Below are 17,914 nucleotides of genomic sequence, written 5' to 3' on the forward strand. Positions count from 1 at the left end.
AGTCTGTGAGTGTTTCTGGTCATGCTCTGCTGGCTCTAGCCAAACTCTGGTCACATGACCGAAACTGGGGAATGTGAAGGACAGTGAGGTTGCCTGGCACCTGGAGGCAGAAAAGGAAAACAGCCCCCTTACCTGATAATTACACAGACTCACTGTGTCCACTCACTGTGAACAGAAACTCACCAAGATTCCTACCAGTAACAGCAAGAAATGCAAATCCAAAGCACAACAGATCCACATATCAATGATAAAACAATGAGGATAACAAAGTTAGTGAACCAACAAAAGAAATTCTGTTAATCTTCAAGAAACATTTCCTACCTAAATTTAACACTTTTTTATCAGCTAAATTTATTATTAACAATATGGCCAGGATGAGAAAGTTGCCAAAATCTTACTTTGCAGAAACAAGAGCAGGAATGGAAAAAAGGAGAGCAAAGCCACTAAATGTTTCCAGTACTGGAAGTAAACTTTACAAGTTTTAAATCAAATGTACTGTGGCTCCACTGGGCATAGCAGAAAGAGGACATTATCAAAGGCAGATCACGTGTGTGTCTGCAAAAGTAAAAACAAACACAGGACCTGGTGTTAGCAATCACTGACGTTTCCGTTTAATGGATCAATGCTCAGCACAAAAACCTTGGCTGCAGTATTCTCAGGAGCATCTAAGGCTACGTCCACACATACAAAACTACGTTTTTCGGGTTTTGTTCTTAAAAAAATCCAGTCTAAATGTGCAGTTTTGAAAAAATATTGCTAAATAACGCTAAAAACAAAATGTGTGCCGATCAGAAGTCTAGAAGTCTGGGAGGGAAAGACTGAACAGGGTTTTGTACCCTCACAAAACCTTAAGTACTTTTGAAAAGTTTTCCTGGAAAAGCAGTTAATTTTGTGTTACTTTTGTGTTACTTTTCAAGTGTCTTCAACATTTCAAATGTTAATGTTAATTAATGTTAATAACTAAAGACAGTATTTTGGTTGGTGTCGACTCACAACTTAGGAATGAACAAAATGCATACAGCATACATAAATTTAAAAAAAAGTAAAAAGTAAATTTATTCAAATTTTCTCCAGAACTGGAAACCCACATTGTATAACAGGGAAAATCCTGGAAGATAACATCATGCCATCAGTGAGCCAGCTGACTCTTGGGTTTTGACAGAACTGCCAACAGGAAAATGACCCCAAATAAGTCCCAAAGTTTCACACTTTGTTTAAGTTGAGGGAAATCCTATTGATGTAATTTAACGAAGTAAAGCTAGCAGAATGCAGAATCGGGTTTGAATAACTTTGTGTCTGCACATTCATGTGGCACTTTTTTGATGCTATCAGATCTATCTAAAGTTCAAGAATAGTGTCATAATTGTCTTGCTGTGTTATGATTGCACTGTGTGGAGTTTAGAGTGTTTATTTTGGGACCTATAGCAGAATCCAGGATATCAAAATAAAACCATAAACCAAGCCTTAAATGCTGGTAAGTTCAAGGAGTAAAAAAAAAGTCCAAAAGTTACAAGGAGCAAATCCAATCCAAAATGACAGAAATCACTAGGAACATAGAGAACACAGAGCTAGAGCGCATACAGCTATGAGGACAACTCAACATTTAACAAAAAAAACAGCGACAATATATACATTAGAGGTATTGATGGAAGTGGAAATAGGTGGGGAACTCAGCTGCAGACAATTAACATAACAAGACAGAGTTGACTCAACACAAGACAAAAGGGATCAAAATTACCAAGGTAAAACCTGTTTCCTCATTCAAACCACTGAATGAGGAAAAAAGCTTAACTTGACACAAAGGGACACTGAAAGACAAAGCACAACACAGAAATGAGACGGGAACCAAAATCAGACAAAGGGGAACTTAATACCTCCAGAAAGTCACAGTAGCTTTACAGAATACTTTTAAACACAACTGAATAAAAACAATATGTTGATTAAAAGTAAACTAAATACAGACCAATATTCCAAAAGAAACAAACCTCACACATAAATCATTATCAAACCAAAAAACATGCTGTACTAAAAATTCCAACCCCTGATCTATGACGTGTAATGTGATTACTGTATGTTGTAGCCTTTTTTTTCTCAAGATAATTTAACTTTGATGCCTCATAATAACAATCTGCCATTAGTGTGATTGTTTCACTGTCATATAACAAAGGCCTACAGCATGTAGATCCCACAGCAGGACCTACACATTTGCACTATAATGATAATAATAATATATGAAAGGTCTTGTGGAATGAAACTCATAAAAGCTGCTGGAAATGAGGGTACCTTATTCAAAATAAGAAAACTCATGATCCACTCTGCAACAAATGGAGGAGGCCACCAAGGTGAGTGACAGGGAGAGCAATTTGTGGACATGAACCCTCTAGCACAGCATGAAAAGCCCACTATCACCAATGTGGGTTTTAAAATAGATATTGAGCTTGACAGTCAAGTGAGAGTAGTAGTGAAATCCAGCTTTTATCAGCTGAGGCAACTGGCCAAAATTAAACCTATCTTGTCAAAAGATGATTTCAGAACAGTAATCCATGCTTTTATTACAACTCCGCTGGATTACTGTAACTCCTTGGTATTAGCCCGTCATCCTTGTCGGGTCTTCAGCAGGTGCAAAATGCTGCCGCACAGCTTTTAACTGGTGCACAAAGCATATTACTCCCGTTTTACCCTCACTACCTGCCTATTCATTTTAGAGTTAATTTTAGTCCTTTTATTTGTTTTTAAAGCCTTAAATGGTCTCGCCTCACTCTACCTATTTGAGCTACTGAACCTGTAAACCCCTTCTTGGTCTCTTAGATCAGCTGACCAGTTGTTGTTGGATGTGCCGAAGATGCAAGACTTTTGAATCTGGTTTGAAGGCCCACTTTTTCAGTTTGGCTTTGAAGCCAGTATAGAAATGTTCATTTTATTTGGATTTTATTGTTTTTCTGATGTTGGTGTTCTATATCATTTACGGTTGTTGTATTTTTATTTATACTATTTATATTAATATTTTTTCTTATTCTATTTTCAGCACATTGGTCTGCACTGGCTGTTTTTAAAGTGCTTTATAAAAATAGATTGCTTGGCTTTATTTGTTGAACACAGCTGAAAAAAGGAGGTTTAGGTCCATATAGCTGCACAGGATTTCTGAAGGGATTATAAGTAATACTGAGGTTTATCTTGACCAAGAAAGTTCCAACGAATTTGAGGGTGGATGGTTGTGCATAAAGGTACAGGGTACAATTCACTGGAATCTTGGCCTATTAGTTCATTGGTGAAGTTGATTTGAAATGGAGCAGATAAGAGAATTCCTCCCTTTTACATTCCAGGATAACCTCAGGCAGAGCAGAGATAAGCACTGCTCACTCCTCAGTTCTTTGGAAGAATAAAACAGGTTGAAGCCAGTTTGGCGTGGTAGTGGAATAACGACAGAGGAGAACAGTTGTAGTTGCAAAAAAAAGAATCTCAACCACAACAAGAATGGAGATGATTGGCTGAGAAAATGGGGAGTCTTTTTGATTCATAGACCAAGTAGCAAAGCACTTAAGAGTGATATCATGTCAGTAGACAGACTGCTACAAATCTGACACTCTCTGTGTGAGTCAGGAGATCGACTTAAGTTCTTCTCAGTTAGATTTGAGGATCCTGGTTTTACAGTTTAAAGCGGACTTTGACTCAACAGATTAATTCCTTATATATTGATATTTCACTTTATGGTTCGGGTTAGTTTTGATAATAACTGTCTATACCAAATTTTGAATTATAGTTCTATTTAGAATGTATAAATAGCCTAATACTAGGTAAACATGGCAAGAACATTCTGAAATTTGGGGGATTTGTTATAATAACCATATATAACCATTAGAGCTGATAACAAGGCCCTTACTGCTTTATCATAAAAAATCATAATATCTCTAATTATCAATAACAATTCATGCAATTGCAATTAACACTTAAAACGTGCTTGTTTTACAGTAGTCCTTTTAGTCAAATCAGTGGGAATCCTTGCATTTGTGGGACTTGTTTCCCACATCCTGCAGAATGGCAGTTTAGGTACCATTATAGCAGCAAGACCCCATCCCCCACACCTCTTTTGGTCTCTTTTTTTACTCTCAGTTATTTTTCAGGTAATTTAATCTCAGTTACCTCAGAGTAAATATTTTTAATTTTCTTGTTTTTTAGATTATTTAGTTACATTGCACGTGTTTGTACTTACAGGTGTAGCTCTACTCTCTGTGTCAAGGTTTTCTCAGTCAAGACACCGTCTAACATATTTATGACCTCTATTTCTTAGCTGCATGTGCACCACATGTGAGTAAATTTGTGGCCTCTTCACAAAGAAAGTGATACGGGCTACACTGACAGCTAAGTTAAGCGGATGTGCTGTGCTCTGTGCCCTCATGGTCCTAAATGCGCAAACTCCTTGTCACTTTTTGCTTCTATTGCTCGAGCAAATGTGCTTCATTGAAATTGTGCCCCAGAGCACAGCCTACTTGTTGTGAGCTGCACTTTGCTTAACGCAGTGGCAAGTCATCAGACATAATGGATTTGCTGTTGTAGTTTTGTATGTGAGGGGCCCTTTATGCTGTTGAGATTCCCCCCATGATCCTTCAAAGACCTGCAGGTGCCTTTCTCTCTGGGCATCTGGGGAAATGCAGTTTCCTCTCAAAACAGTATTTATACTCTATTTAAATTTGACCTGAATTGTATGGAAGGGTTACATTTTTGTTCTTCCTCGCTGTAAAATTACTGCAAAAATAAATCTGTCACATTTAAAAGTGTGTCCTGGACAAACACCTAGAGGGGAAAAAAATAGAATTCTGCCCTCTGGTGGTTGAAAATAAAATTAGCAAGATTTGTCTTTATTTAAGAAAAAAATCAAAGTTGGTACACTACTCTCACCACTGGTTTTATTCTGTGCAGTAATTATGAATAGACTGTGTAAGTCAGTCAAAAAATTTAGGCATGCACATAATAAACGTAATAAAGTAAGATACACAATTCTTATAGTTTAATGTAAAGATATACAAGGCTTAAAAATAGCAGCATATAGACCACTGTTAGCGCTTTTAAAATGTTTTATTTAGTCTATTAAAATATACCAGAATTATAAGTCCCCCAGTAAGACCATACCTTTTCAAAGAAGGACCTAGTTGGATCGCATCCAAGAAAAATGCCGGTTGAACAGAAAATGTTGCGTAATTGTCACGGTTCTGGGTCAGTTTTGACCCAGTATTTTGAGTTTTCATGTTTTGGTTTGATTTTGTATTTTTGGTTATCTTCTTGATGATGATGCTGATGATGTTCTATGTTCCAGATTATTCTGGTTAGGTTTAGTTCTTCCCGTGTAAGGTCCGTGTTTCTTAGTCTGCGTCCTTGTGTATTGTTTCCTGTTTTATTTTGAAGGATTGTATCTTATGTCAGTGCGTCCAGCTTCGCTCCCCCTGTCTCGTTAGCCCTGATCTCTCCCAGCTGTGTCTCCCTCCTATCTTCCATTCCCTGATTACTTTCCTGTGTATATTAGCCCTGTGTTTGCCCTTGCTTAGCGTCGCACCCTCAGATTTATTCCTGTGTGTTCCAGTTTGCGGTTTCATGGTTTGGTTCGTTTTGTTTGGTGCCAGCAATAAAGCTGTGGTCTTCAGTTACATTTTCGTCTCAGAGTTCTGCATTTGGATCCACATCTCCACCTGCCCGCACACACAGCCCTGACAGTAATGTTTTCTATTAGAAAGGCTAAATGCAAACTATATATTATACAGTTTTCACCAGCAATGGGGAAACACCTGTGTGAAGTTATGAGACTTTGAGCTTTGTTTGCATAAGATTTTCAATAGTGAATGAACACTTCTTCATGTACAATGTACAGCACATAGTTGACATTGCACATATAATCCACCTTCACAACTGTAGACTTGAAGTCATTTCCTGAAAGCACTATCAGCTCACAGCACCCATTTATTTCATGTTGTTACAATGTTTCTGCGAGAAAATGCTATCACCGTTTAAATGTTTCTTACATAGTAAACATCAAAGTGATTTATTGTAAAATCAGTCATTTCATTTTTGCTGATCTTTATAACACCACAGGTATTTTGTACAACATCCATGTTTCCATGTTCAAACCTTATACTGGATTGTCTGTGGTGCAGTTAAAACCAGGTGGCCTGCAGTTTTTAATGCAGTTCAATTATCTATCTGAGAAAGGCCCCAGCAGAGCCGTGGACGGGCTCCGACTCCGCTGAACACAGCAGACAAGAATAAACAGTTCAAACTTAAGACAAACATGTCAGGTATACACAGTCTTCTAACTGAGTGGCCTCTTAAGACACAGCAGTCAAGACATACAATAAACTTATTGGATAATTGAAAATGTTTCAACAACTTTTTGCATTTTTCAGGAGCTGACATGACTGAATTTTGTGACAGGGGGTGCTGCAGCACTCCTACTTCCCACAGAGATGTGATTGATTAATTTTCAGTACATGCATTTATGACCGAATGCACAACCCTTGATAACCCAGGAAATTAAACACATGAGTTTCAACTTCTATTCAAGCTTCATTCCAACAACAGAAGCATTTGCTGTAGAGTTTTCTCACAAAAACATGAAATGAACGGGTGTCGTGAGCTGATAGTACTACTACTTAGTGGCTGCTGTTAAGGAATAATTGCTATAATCTCAATACATGTTCTTAATTGTAAATTAAGCTAGGGATTGTGTGCAAAACCTTTCCCCAGCTAGCTAAAAATGGTACCTTTCTTTTTACAACTTCCATAGTTAAAACCACAAATGTTTCTTTCCTGTTTTTTTTTTTGTTGTTGTTGTTGTTTTTTTTTACAGTGACAGCTAGACTATCACGCCACATTACCCTGCATTAGTGTAATAAACAGTTTATCTCTCTTTATCTTTTAGGTTTAAATATTTTTCTTCAGATGTTTTGGCAGGAGTAGGTATACTTAATATAACACTTAATATATCAGAATCAGAATCAGAATACTTTATTCATCCCGAGGGATATATACCTCACAGGGTAAGTACACAATTTAATATAGTACAGTATTAATTAATATAGTTTAAGTAATATTTACTTGAAATTAACAAAAACTAAATAAAACCAGAATCAAGCAACCCCTTGATGACAACACGTGTGATAGCCTCCAGCCCCCTTTCGCTATTGGAAAGGCAGTTAAGGCAATGGATGTATTCATAGTTTCTAACATTCATTCTGGGGGTTTGCTAGTGATCCCAATCTCTCCTCCGAGGCTGGTAGGATACAAATTACTGAAGGTTAAGAAACAGAGAGAGAGATACAGAGCGAGAGAGAGAGGGAGAGAGAAAGGTGGGATTTGCTGGCAGTCATCAGAGGGAGGTCGTGTGTGCGCTGATTGGATATAAACACTGGCATAATATGATTTCTGCTTCAAGGAACAGTTCCCGCTGACTGATTTAGACCTGTTCAACATTCGTCTCTTTGACGGAGAAACGTGATTTTCCCAGAGGTGAGGTATGTTTCGACTTTTCAATTGTGTTTACACAAGACAACTTGTGCCTTGCGTTTTATTCTTTTTTTTGGGAGGGGGGCAGGAGGGACTGCGTCATATTTCTTTGTTTAATAGGTAGCTCCTAATAATTATCAATCCTTAATTATAATCGTCATGGCAATGTCAAATGACAAAATTATTTCAGAGTGTTGTGTGAGTGTTTCCATAACCAACAGCCTTATGTTGGCTTATGTCCACAGATCCTGTGTTGATTTGTTTTCTCAAAATTTCTCCTTCTAAAGTTGATTCTAATCAGTCTAATGGTTGTAGAAACCGATAAGCACACTGAGTTCCTGACCTCTGACCTCCATGGAGTGGAGTTGGAGTAATATCAAAAAAGACAATAATAGTTCATTAAATTCTCCAATGATCTCTCAGCCTTAGAGTCATATAAAATAACAAATGAATGCAGACAAGTTCACCAATTAAGAATTAACAGTATTTTTAGATAGTGATAGTTTAAAATCTTTTTGCCACAGTAATGGCATAAAATATTATTAAGACTATTGTTTCAGTTCACAGTAACAGCATAGGGACCTTGGCTGGATATTCCTCGAGTCCTCTTGAAAGAATTCGTAGAGTTCCTTCAAATCAGTTGGTTTCCTGCAGAATCCAGGATCATCAGTTTTATTGGATGTGTCACCTCTTTCCTGTAAAGGTCTGGAAAAAACCCAAACTGTCACCCTCAGATGAGTCCAAATTGGTTAGGATGTTCAGGAACAACTCAAAACTCCTGGAACACCAGCATGACAGACAAAGATTGAGCGATTTCCTAAAAATGACAAGAGGTATTTTTATAGGAGTAGGGGTGAGCTCTTCAAACCAAAGAACACTGCATCAGCTATCAAGCACGATGTTGGTACAATCCAAAAAGTGGTTGAATAATAAAGAAGGAGAACTACCCCCAAATTCTTCAGCTTCACCTCAAATCAGCAGCCAGAAAGTCAAAACTTTGACACAACTGAATATTCCAATGGGACAATGATCCCAAACACACATCAAAACTCGTGTTGGAATGGATAAAGTGGTTTAACATTAAATTTTTGCACCAGTCTTCCCAAAGCTCCAACCTCAACAATATTTAAAATTTGTTGACTGTACTTAAAGGCTGCTAGAGGTTAGGAAATCATTCAATTTAGATGAACTCTGCAAAGAAGAGTGGTCAAATATTTAGACAGAATTATGTCAGAAGCGTCTTGAAGGCAAACAAAACCATATGGTTTGGATGCAACTTTGTAAGGGATGTTTAACCAAATATTATTAGTGGGTGTATTGATACTTTTGTCTATGTGGATTGGAGAAAATCTAAAATAAATAAACTTAAGCAACCAATTCTTGTTTTTTAAGTCATTAGAAATGTATGGTGTACAATCGTTCCAAAAGGAACAGTTCAAAGAAATTATTAAAAGCCTAAAATGACCATGATATGCATGATGAGTGTATATGAGCTTTTGAACACAACTGTATGTGTTTCATCATGTGTGCAGTGAGAGAGAGAGAGCAAGCAAAAGCCTGCTAGTCCTGTTACATAAACTAAAACCTGTTGGGTGCAGCATCATGCGGGCTCATGTGTAGTTGTGTGGGTATTTCTGATGCTTTGGGGATCTTAATGTGTTTACAGAGTCACTTTATGGAGGCTCATCTCACTAATGAAGAAGAACAGCAAATTCCCACAGCTGAAATTACATGATGACAAGTTATTGTCATAGTTAAAAACTCTATAAATATAAATGAAAACACAACTATGCATTTGTGCCACAGCAAGGCAGAGCTCCACTAATATGTCTGTCAGTGGGGTTGACCACCACAGTTTTTTCTATTTTGCTGTAAAATTGTCCACAGCTGGTTACGGTGTAAGAGCATGGAGTAAATGGAAATCACTTTCATTTTTAGTTCTTGTTAGTCTTTGCATGCTGCTTCCACTTTTTAGATTTTTGGATGCAGATCAAATAGAAATTCGTTTAAAATCGTTCATGGGGTCAAACTGTTTTCTCTGTATTTACAGGTAGAGAATAGAATATGTTACACCACATCCTGATTTAATCTTTGTTTACTCACTAATGACCTCTGAGTGACCTTCTGTAGCTTTGTGATGACCTATGCATGGCCAGCCTGGTGCACCTCTGAATGATGAAGGCTTCTTACATATTCATCATCCTCTTTCTACTCGACAGGACTGTGGTAAAGTATTTTATTGTGCCAGCAATGACCAAACAATACCTGATACTTGAAAAAAAAAGCTCTGTAGCTGTAGAACTGCAGCTGTACAACATCCAGTGAAATGCCAGTTTATTAGGCACTCTTTGCAAAAAGCCCTAGTGGGGATTACCAGAATGAATATAGATTGTGAACAGATAGTAAGCATTGGTCTAAGAGTATCCATAATAATGTTAAAAGTCTATAAAAGAAAAGCATGCAAAGGAAAAAAGTATATAGATGATTTTAAATCTCAGTCATTTGTAAGCCACAGAACTTGTGTCCTTTATCGTCATGTAATTTAAATGCAAGTGTTGACTAATGTAAAGCTAAAATATTGTCATATGTTCACTTTTGTATTTTAATATACCAATTTGAAACCAAAAGGACATTTCTGTTAGTCCTCATTTTCACATTCCACATTCAAAGAGGTGTTTGTGGGTTTAGACCTGGTTTAAGGGTTAAAATTGGTATTAGGCTTAAGTGGTTGGGTCTGACTGAGGGTACAGGTTGGGTTTAGTATTTAGTGGCTATAAATGATCATTTCAGGTCATTTGTGTGTATGTGTGTGTGTGTAGAGTATATCAGCGAGGACTGTTGAAGATATGGTGGCAGAATGGATCCGCTACAGAAATGAGTGTCTGGTCAAGATGAGCGCAGAACCCGGACCAGACGGTAATCCACACATATGCTCAATAATCATATTAATGCTAAAACATACATTAATTAGATTTAACGCTTAAATATAATCCATTAATTTAAGCGTTAAATCATTTAATTTAGAATAAATGTGCAAACATGGTGAAAGTTTTATAGAACATTCATCCATCTCACCGACTGATTATAAAACACAATTCATTCATTCTTATTCTGTCTCCAGAATTGGTATGCAGTCGTATGTTTGACGAATATGCTTGTTGGTCAGATGGACAACCCAACTCTACAGTCAAGGTGCCCTGCCCCTGGTACCTACCTTGGTACAACCAAGGTAGGTACCAGGTTGCAAACACACATATATAGATACATTTAGGTAAAGGTTTTTTTTGTTTTTTTTTACAATTACACATTTTCCTGCATTTTTTCCCAGCACACCACAACAATGAGTTTTAAATGAAACAACTCAGATGTGACTATGTGACTTGCAAACCTTTAGCTTTTAGCGATTCAATTTAAATAGCTTAATAAAAAACTTTATTAACTGTTTTGGAATTACAGCCATTCAGAAGCTCAAAAAATAATTGGACTGACAAACACTTTCATGGCCATGTGAGAGCTGTTCCCTTGTTATGTTGGGATAATTTAAGCCGATAAAAGATTGTTGATTTTAAGTGTTGAACTTGTATTTGATAACTGTTCATTACAATTCTCAATATGAGGTCCAAAGAGATGAAGGTGACAGACATGGTGGCCATCATTATGACAAAATAAAAAATAAAAAACCCAAAATAAACCTATAAGAAAGACGGCAAAACTTTAAGTGTGCCAAAAGAAGGAACACAGTATAGAACTCAACAACATTAAAAGGTCAGAAAGACCACAGAGCATAACTAAGCTGGATGAATGCAGATTAGGTACCATTGTAAAAGTTTACAATTAAGAGCCACCTTCTGATACAAACTGATACACATGAAAGAGCCGGCACAGTTTTGGAAAACCATTGATATTTGGAGAGATTAAACCAAGATTAATTTGTACCAGAATGATGGGAAAACAGAAACAGTTCAAAGCATACTGCATTATCTGTCAAATATGGAGGCCATAACGTTATGGCATGGGCATGTATGGCTGCCACTAGAACCGGGTCACTGGTGGTTACTGATAACTGCTGATTACTGATAAAATGGTGGTGACTGCTCTTAGAAGAAGCAGGGATAATTCTGAAGTGTACAGGGCTATTCTATTTGCTCACAGTCATTGCTATTCAGACAATTTCTGCAAAACTGATGGGGCCGTACTTCACAGTGCAAATGGTTAGTGATCTAAAATATGCTTTAAAAGCAACCCAAGAGCTTCTCAAAACAAAGAAATGGGATATTCTTCAAGTCAGTCGCCTCAACTAAACCCACCAGAGCAAAGCAGCTTTTCCGTTATTCAGTAAAAAACTGAATGCAAAAAGACCTAAAACAGGCAGCAACTGAAGATGGCTGCAGTAAAAATCTGGCAGAGCATTTCAAGAAACAAAATCCACTATTTGGGCATGTCCATGGGTTCTAGACTTCGGTGACTTAAATGACTACAACTGATACTTATTCAAATATTCAAAACAATACTTCTATCCAATGTCCAAATAAGTGACTGTATTTTAAACCCATGTTAAATATTTGATTTTAAAATCTGCTGTAGTGATGTACAGATAATAAATGATTAAAAAAAATATCGCTATCCAAAAACACATGGACATAGCAACAGGCTATATACACACAGATAAAAGCACTGTTTTAATCACAGGCATGTGTTTTAGCCTCTTTTCTGTTTTCCTGTAGTGCGTAGTGGCTTTGTGTTGCGTGAGTGTGGCCCTGATGGCAAATGGGCCACCAGAAACTCCAGTCAAACCTGGAGGGATCATTCTCAGTGCCAACCTGAGGACAGCCAACAGGAGGAGGTATGCCAGGAGCATATGGGAAAATTGGTCAGAAAATAATTAATCAGAAAACTGTCACCAAAGTAGAATTGATTTAAAATTAATTTAAAAAGTGTGAAACTGCAAAATCAGTAGAATCAATGCTTTATTTTTCCATTTGAAAGTGCACAACTATTCTGAATAACAGATTTTAAAACAATTAGGGTTTAGTAAAAGGAAGTTACGTAGGTTCATATTTAGTGGCCTCACAGTAATAACCCACCCTTGTCTTTTTGTTTTCTTCTGTGTAGGAGAAGCAAATTATTATTTATGCCTGCTTTCGGGTCATGTACACAGTGGGCTACTCTCTCAGTCTGGTCAGTCTCTGTGTGGCTCTGATTATTCTTCTCTTTTTCAGGTAGGTAATCTGTCTCATACTCTAACATTTCTCCAAGTAGCATTTAAGCAGACTTTCTTCTCAAAACCAACTTTTCTTAACTAGAGCTGTGAAGCTCTTGCAAGTGCAAATACCATAACAACAATAATCCATGAAACATGGGGAAATTACATGAGCCTTAGCACTGCAGCTATAAGCTCTGTTGTTACAAAAAATTTGAAACGAAAAGTGAAATCAATCTCACTCTCTATGAGCCACATGTTTAGCAGGCTGACTTTGTTTTGTGATTATTATGTTTTTAACATTATTTAACCTTTGTGAAACTTGCAGTAAGCTCCACTGTACCAGAAACTACATCCACAGCAACTTGTTTGCGTCGTTCATTCTGCGAGCTCTCTCCATCCTGACTAAAGATGCTCTACTGGGTAAAACCTACCTGGAGTTCGCAGACAACAGGGAAATCTTTGAAGTGAACAGTAACCAGGTTATAAGCATAAAAACTTGTATTATTTCAGTGATACTAATATATGTGTCATTTCACAGATGACATAGTTGAACATATTTCACACCCCTTCCTTGGACCGCTTCATCATTCATGCGAGATAACATATAGTAATACTAAGTGATAATTAGTTATTAATTTGACTTTATAAATTGTTACATTATAAAATAAAAGTGTTCATTACCCGGGCAGTTTTTTTAATTTCCTCATATAGACTTAAGTATAGCCAGGGACTCTGAAGATTCATAACTGTTAGAAGTGACGGATATTTCTTAATTCTACTTTTTTGTATCTCCTCCTAAAAACACACTTAAATATTAGGCATTGTCCAGCTGTCTTGTGGCTCAAGTGCTGATGCATTACTGTGTGGGAGCCAACTACTACTGGCTTCTCGTGGAAGGCCTGTATCTGCACAACTTGCTGGCGCTGATGGCTTTCTCTGAAAACTGCTTTTTTGGTGGATATCTGTTGATAGGCTGGGGTAAGCCAAGGACACCAGACAAAAGTAGCTACATACAACACAAAGGAAATGAAGTAGTTAAAGGCTTGGCTCACATTATGGCAAAATTGGTTAGGTCAATCTCACAATCCTGAATTTTCTCTGCTTACCTGAACTGTCGTTGTTTCAGGCACCCCAGTGTTATTTGTCTTTCCCTGGATTCTTGTACGTTACATGTATGAAGACACAAGGTGAACTTTTAGTCTGACTTTTTTAATAATTATTTTGCTGACTTTGTGCTGCCTTGTACTTATTTGTATTCTTTTCTGGTCTCTTCTTTAATCTCTTAACTACACTCTACATCATAGCTTTAGTATATGTATGCAGTAGTTTTAACACCATTTTGTTCTGTAGTAAGTCTCCATGCTTTTACCATGATAAAAAAAAGTGTTGATGTAATGGTAATATATACATAATGCATATGTTATTACAATGCATGAAGTCAGAATGGAGCACTTCAGTAAATAAAAACTGCTTATCATCTTCATGCAATGTCTGTGTTTTTCAGGTGTTGGGAAATAAATGAAAACATGGCTTACTGGTGTATAATCCGTATCCCTATTCTCCTGGCCATAATGGTAATAGACACAAATATAAAGGTTATAAAGTAAATTTGTCAGTATGAACAATCATGTGTGAGTTATGTGACCATAAACAGCCCTGTGACCTACAGGGGGCGGGGCACTCTGTACATCATAGTCACCTACATATCACCTCCAGCTTTCAAATTAAAACTAAAATGACTAAAATAATAATTACAAAATAAATATACTAATGAGTCTGTTTCTCTTATTTTATCTTTTCAGGTTAACTTCTTCATCTTTATTCGCATCATTCTGATCCTTATATCTAAACTGAAAGCCCATCAGATGAGATATACTGACTATAAATTCAGGTATGTAGATAACAACAAAGTAATGAACACTGACAATGACAAAAGATACGGTTTTTCTCGATCGCCGCAATTCTCACAGCAGAAAAAGTCATTCTGGCATTTTTCATAACATGTTGTCACATGCACCTGTGACACAGACTGACAGTATGTATTTCTATGTGTTCCAAGTAAACCTGTGAGAGTGTGTAAACTTCTGACAGTATAAATATTTGAACAAAACTTGAAGTAACTTGACTGGAAATACTAATACAGTATCCAGAGAAGTGAGAGCTCCAGAGAGAGAGTGTGCTGATGAGTTTTTTAGATTCAAGTTAGAAGTGCCTCAACACAGTAACAAATATCTTTAGTAGTGAAGTATGTGTAGTAACCATAGCATTGTGTGTAAAAACGCCTGGAATGTCTAATGTGGGTGAGGGAAAGCGTTACTGATTTGAGAACTGCATTATGTATAGTGAGAATTTTTTATTAGCACTAAGATGAGTGAAGGTGCTTTCATCTCCTTGTTGTCTTGACATAATTATCTAATGTTTGACCTAATTTGCTCACCTATCTTTAATTTAGTTTAATTTTAGTTTTTTTTCCTTTCGTTTTTGCTTAGCAACTACAAAAATCAGGTGAAAATAAAACATGAATTAACTAATTGATAGACTTTTTTGTAAGAATCTTGTGTGTAAGTGTAAAGATCAAAACTCACACATATACAGACAGTAATTAAGAGAAGACAAGTGAGGGAACTCTGTTACATCGCTTGACATAACCTTTGCCTACAAAAGCATATCACTGCTTCAGTGAGTTTAATAACAGTTCAATAAGTAAACACCAGGGAACATTTGATTCTCATGTTTCTCTCCAGACTGGCCAAATCCACATTGACCCTGATCCCTCTGCTGGGGATCCATGAAGTTGTGTTTGCGGCGTTGACGAATGTGCAAACAGATGGAGTCTTTCACAATATCAACCTCTTCTTCCAGCTCTTCTTGAACTCTTTTCAGGTATAATCAAGAATCTGCACCTAGATAATATTTACCATCATAATAATTTGCAGATAAAAGTAGCAAAACACTACTAAATGACCTCTAATACAAACTCTTTACAGGGTTTACTTGTAGCCGTCCTGTACTGTTTTGTCAACAAGGAGGTATGTAGCATGTGATGTGGTGGACAAAACAAACTTCTCATAATATTAATCATTACATTTTTGAATGAAGCCTCAGTTTAAGGTTAGAGCGGGGCTTGTTTAAGGTCAGCGTACAGGTTATAGTTAGCTGAATTGAATGGACAGCCGAGAAATTCATGTAAGTCAATGTAATGCCCATCTGGAGTGAAAAGGGACTAGGTGACACTAGAAAAGGTGCAGGCCCTCTTGGTCTTGATGTCGTTCATATGTTCTACAGTTTAAGAATCAAGACATGCGTCTCTTGTAAATGTTTTTCATGTTCAGCAGAGGATGTGTTACTCATTTTTTGCAGATTTTAGCTTTTGCATTTGAGATATTTCCCTTACTTGCAAACACTCTTTGCAGTGTTTAGCCTCTTCATTTTCTTAGTCGTTAACCCAGTCTCTAAGTCAAGTTTCCAAATTCAGTTCTCGTTATTATCCTATTTCAAGCTTCTTTTCCTCCCCTTTCTTACAGGTGCAAGCAGAAATAAAGGCTACATGGCAGAGGCTGAAGCTGTGGTTGACTTACCTAGATGAACTGAGAAATAGTGACAGTAACACACTGCAGGTGGGTGTCAATACAGTGTACATAGGAAGCCACCTCATTTAGCTAATCAGCATCATATTTAATCGTTATTTCCCCTCTTCTCACCGCCATCTTGCTTTAGTTGGTTGTGCTTTTTGTGGCTTTTATTGTTGCTCTTAGGTTTGTTTAAATAGGATCATGCATGTCACTTGCCTCTGCAGTGAGTGGAGTCAGGGGTCCCCTTAGGGAAATAAGGTCTCTCCTACTGTCACTGAAAGCTTTCTATATTGCCACTGCCTCAATTTAAAGTTTGCCAGCCCTCAGATAAAGGATAAATTTTGACCTGGGTCCAGTGGCAACCAGTGCCAATAACATGCTGTAAATGTAATAATAATAATAATAATGTAAAAAAAAACTTATTTTACAGTGGTTTTTGCTGTGTTATTTATATAATTTGTGCATTAAAGAGAAACTGAAAACTTGCATAAAGGCTAATAAAACAGGCAGAGCAAAAAACATATGATTTATATAGGAATTTCTGTTTTGTAAGAGAAGGTAGCTAGTTATCCTTTGATTAGGGGCTTGCCTGTACCTTCACACTGTGCTGGTAAGTTTCTAGAAATTTTAATAAAACTGATGTTTCTTCAAATGTGATTATCAGCTAATATTTGAAAATAATACGTGCTGTAATATAAATATTAGCCTAGTCCTTTCCCAAGGCCACACATTTTGATTATGTGCCCATTTGTAAGCTATTAATCAGCACAATGCTTGTTCACTGACTCAGTGAAATAAAATTAATTAAAATGGTTTCTTCCTTTTTGTGCTTATAGTTGTGTTTACATTTTTATGCAGACTCCTGTCAGCATGCCTCCATCTTCCCAGTGTCACCATCTGTCTCTTTACAAGCTACCTGACGGCTGCCCAGAGGTCAGCCACCTCTCTCCTATGCCCCACACCTCTCTTTCACCAGCTCCTCACCCTCAGGTTCCCACTACTGACTGCTACGCCTACCACCAAGACAAGATGGGAGACAAATAGGTGAAAACTTCCTGGCATGTCGCTGCTCATACTAAGGATAGAGGAGAGGATGATGAGAAATTACATGAAATGTATTGCTAAAAAATTCAAAATGGTCTTAATATTTCTTAAATAATTTGAAACTTTAAGTAATTAGCATGTCCAATCAAGACACTCTTTGACTAAGGTCAAGATTTCACAGCACAAATGGCTTTCACAATCAGAGGGTTATATTATGTTATCCTCTGTAGGTGGATCTGTATTTAGGCATCAGGCATTTTTTTGACTGCTCTGTATTTCTTCAAGGCAACAGAGTGAATCTCAAGTATGACTCCCTTCTCTGAGCACTTGATTAAACATAAAATAAAACAGTGACATTGTCACTTTGTGGACAATTAAAGGGTCATATCCTGCAGCATAAAAAAGCAGTTCTCATTTTATTCACACAGAGGAAATAACTATTTTATTTCTTTTGCTATTCAAGCGGATGTGAATTTTTTTCAATTAACAATATTATCTATCTTACTGTGCACGGTTGGATCTTAACTCTCCATGCAGCCATCCAAGGTACTTTTGCAAGTTATTATAATAGCTCATTCAATTCCCCACAGAACATATTTAGACA

The 17,914-nt window shown here is 37.0% G+C and overlaps 1 protein-coding gene across 1 annotated transcript; it reads left to right on the plus strand.

Annotated features, from left to right (window-relative positions):
- Window positions 1–7,420: 7,420 nt before the first annotated feature.
- On the plus strand, window positions 7,421–17,914 carry gipr (gastric inhibitory polypeptide receptor). The gene is made up of 15 exons (XM_026192836.1): window positions 7,421–7,494; window positions 9,622–9,717; window positions 10,311–10,407; window positions 10,613–10,720; window positions 12,216–12,334; window positions 12,604–12,710; window positions 13,020–13,173; window positions 13,513–13,672; window positions 13,821–13,881; window positions 14,199–14,268; window positions 14,497–14,585; window positions 15,439–15,577; window positions 15,682–15,723; window positions 16,219–16,311; window positions 17,125–17,914. The coding sequence occupies exons 2-15, from the start codon at window positions 9,664–9,666 to the stop codon at window positions 17,308–17,310; spliced, it is 1,479 nt and encodes a 492-aa protein (XP_026048621.1). The 5' UTR covers window positions 7,421–7,494; window positions 9,622–9,663; the 3' UTR covers window positions 17,311–17,914.

This window comes from Astatotilapia calliptera, chromosome 14 (assembly GCF_900246225.1).
Source record: "Astatotilapia calliptera chromosome 14, fAstCal1.2, whole genome shotgun sequence".
Lineage (NCBI taxonomy): Eukaryota > Metazoa > Chordata > Actinopteri > Cichliformes > Cichlidae > Astatotilapia > Astatotilapia calliptera.

Bases quoted from the DNA above. Each gene is read 5' to 3' on its own strand.
- gipr (XM_026192836.1), top strand. From the start codon at position 9,664: ATGATGAAGGCTTCTTACATATTCATCATCCTCTTTCTACTCGACAGG. The intron at 12,335-12,603 runs GTATGCCAGGAG...TCTTCTGTGTAG, and splicing joins AGGACAGCCAACAGGAGGAG to GAGAAGCAAATTATTATTTA. The intron at 15,578-15,681 runs GTATAATCAAGA...AACTCTTTACAG, and splicing joins TCTTCTTGAACTCTTTTCAG to GGTTTACTTGTAGCCGTCCT.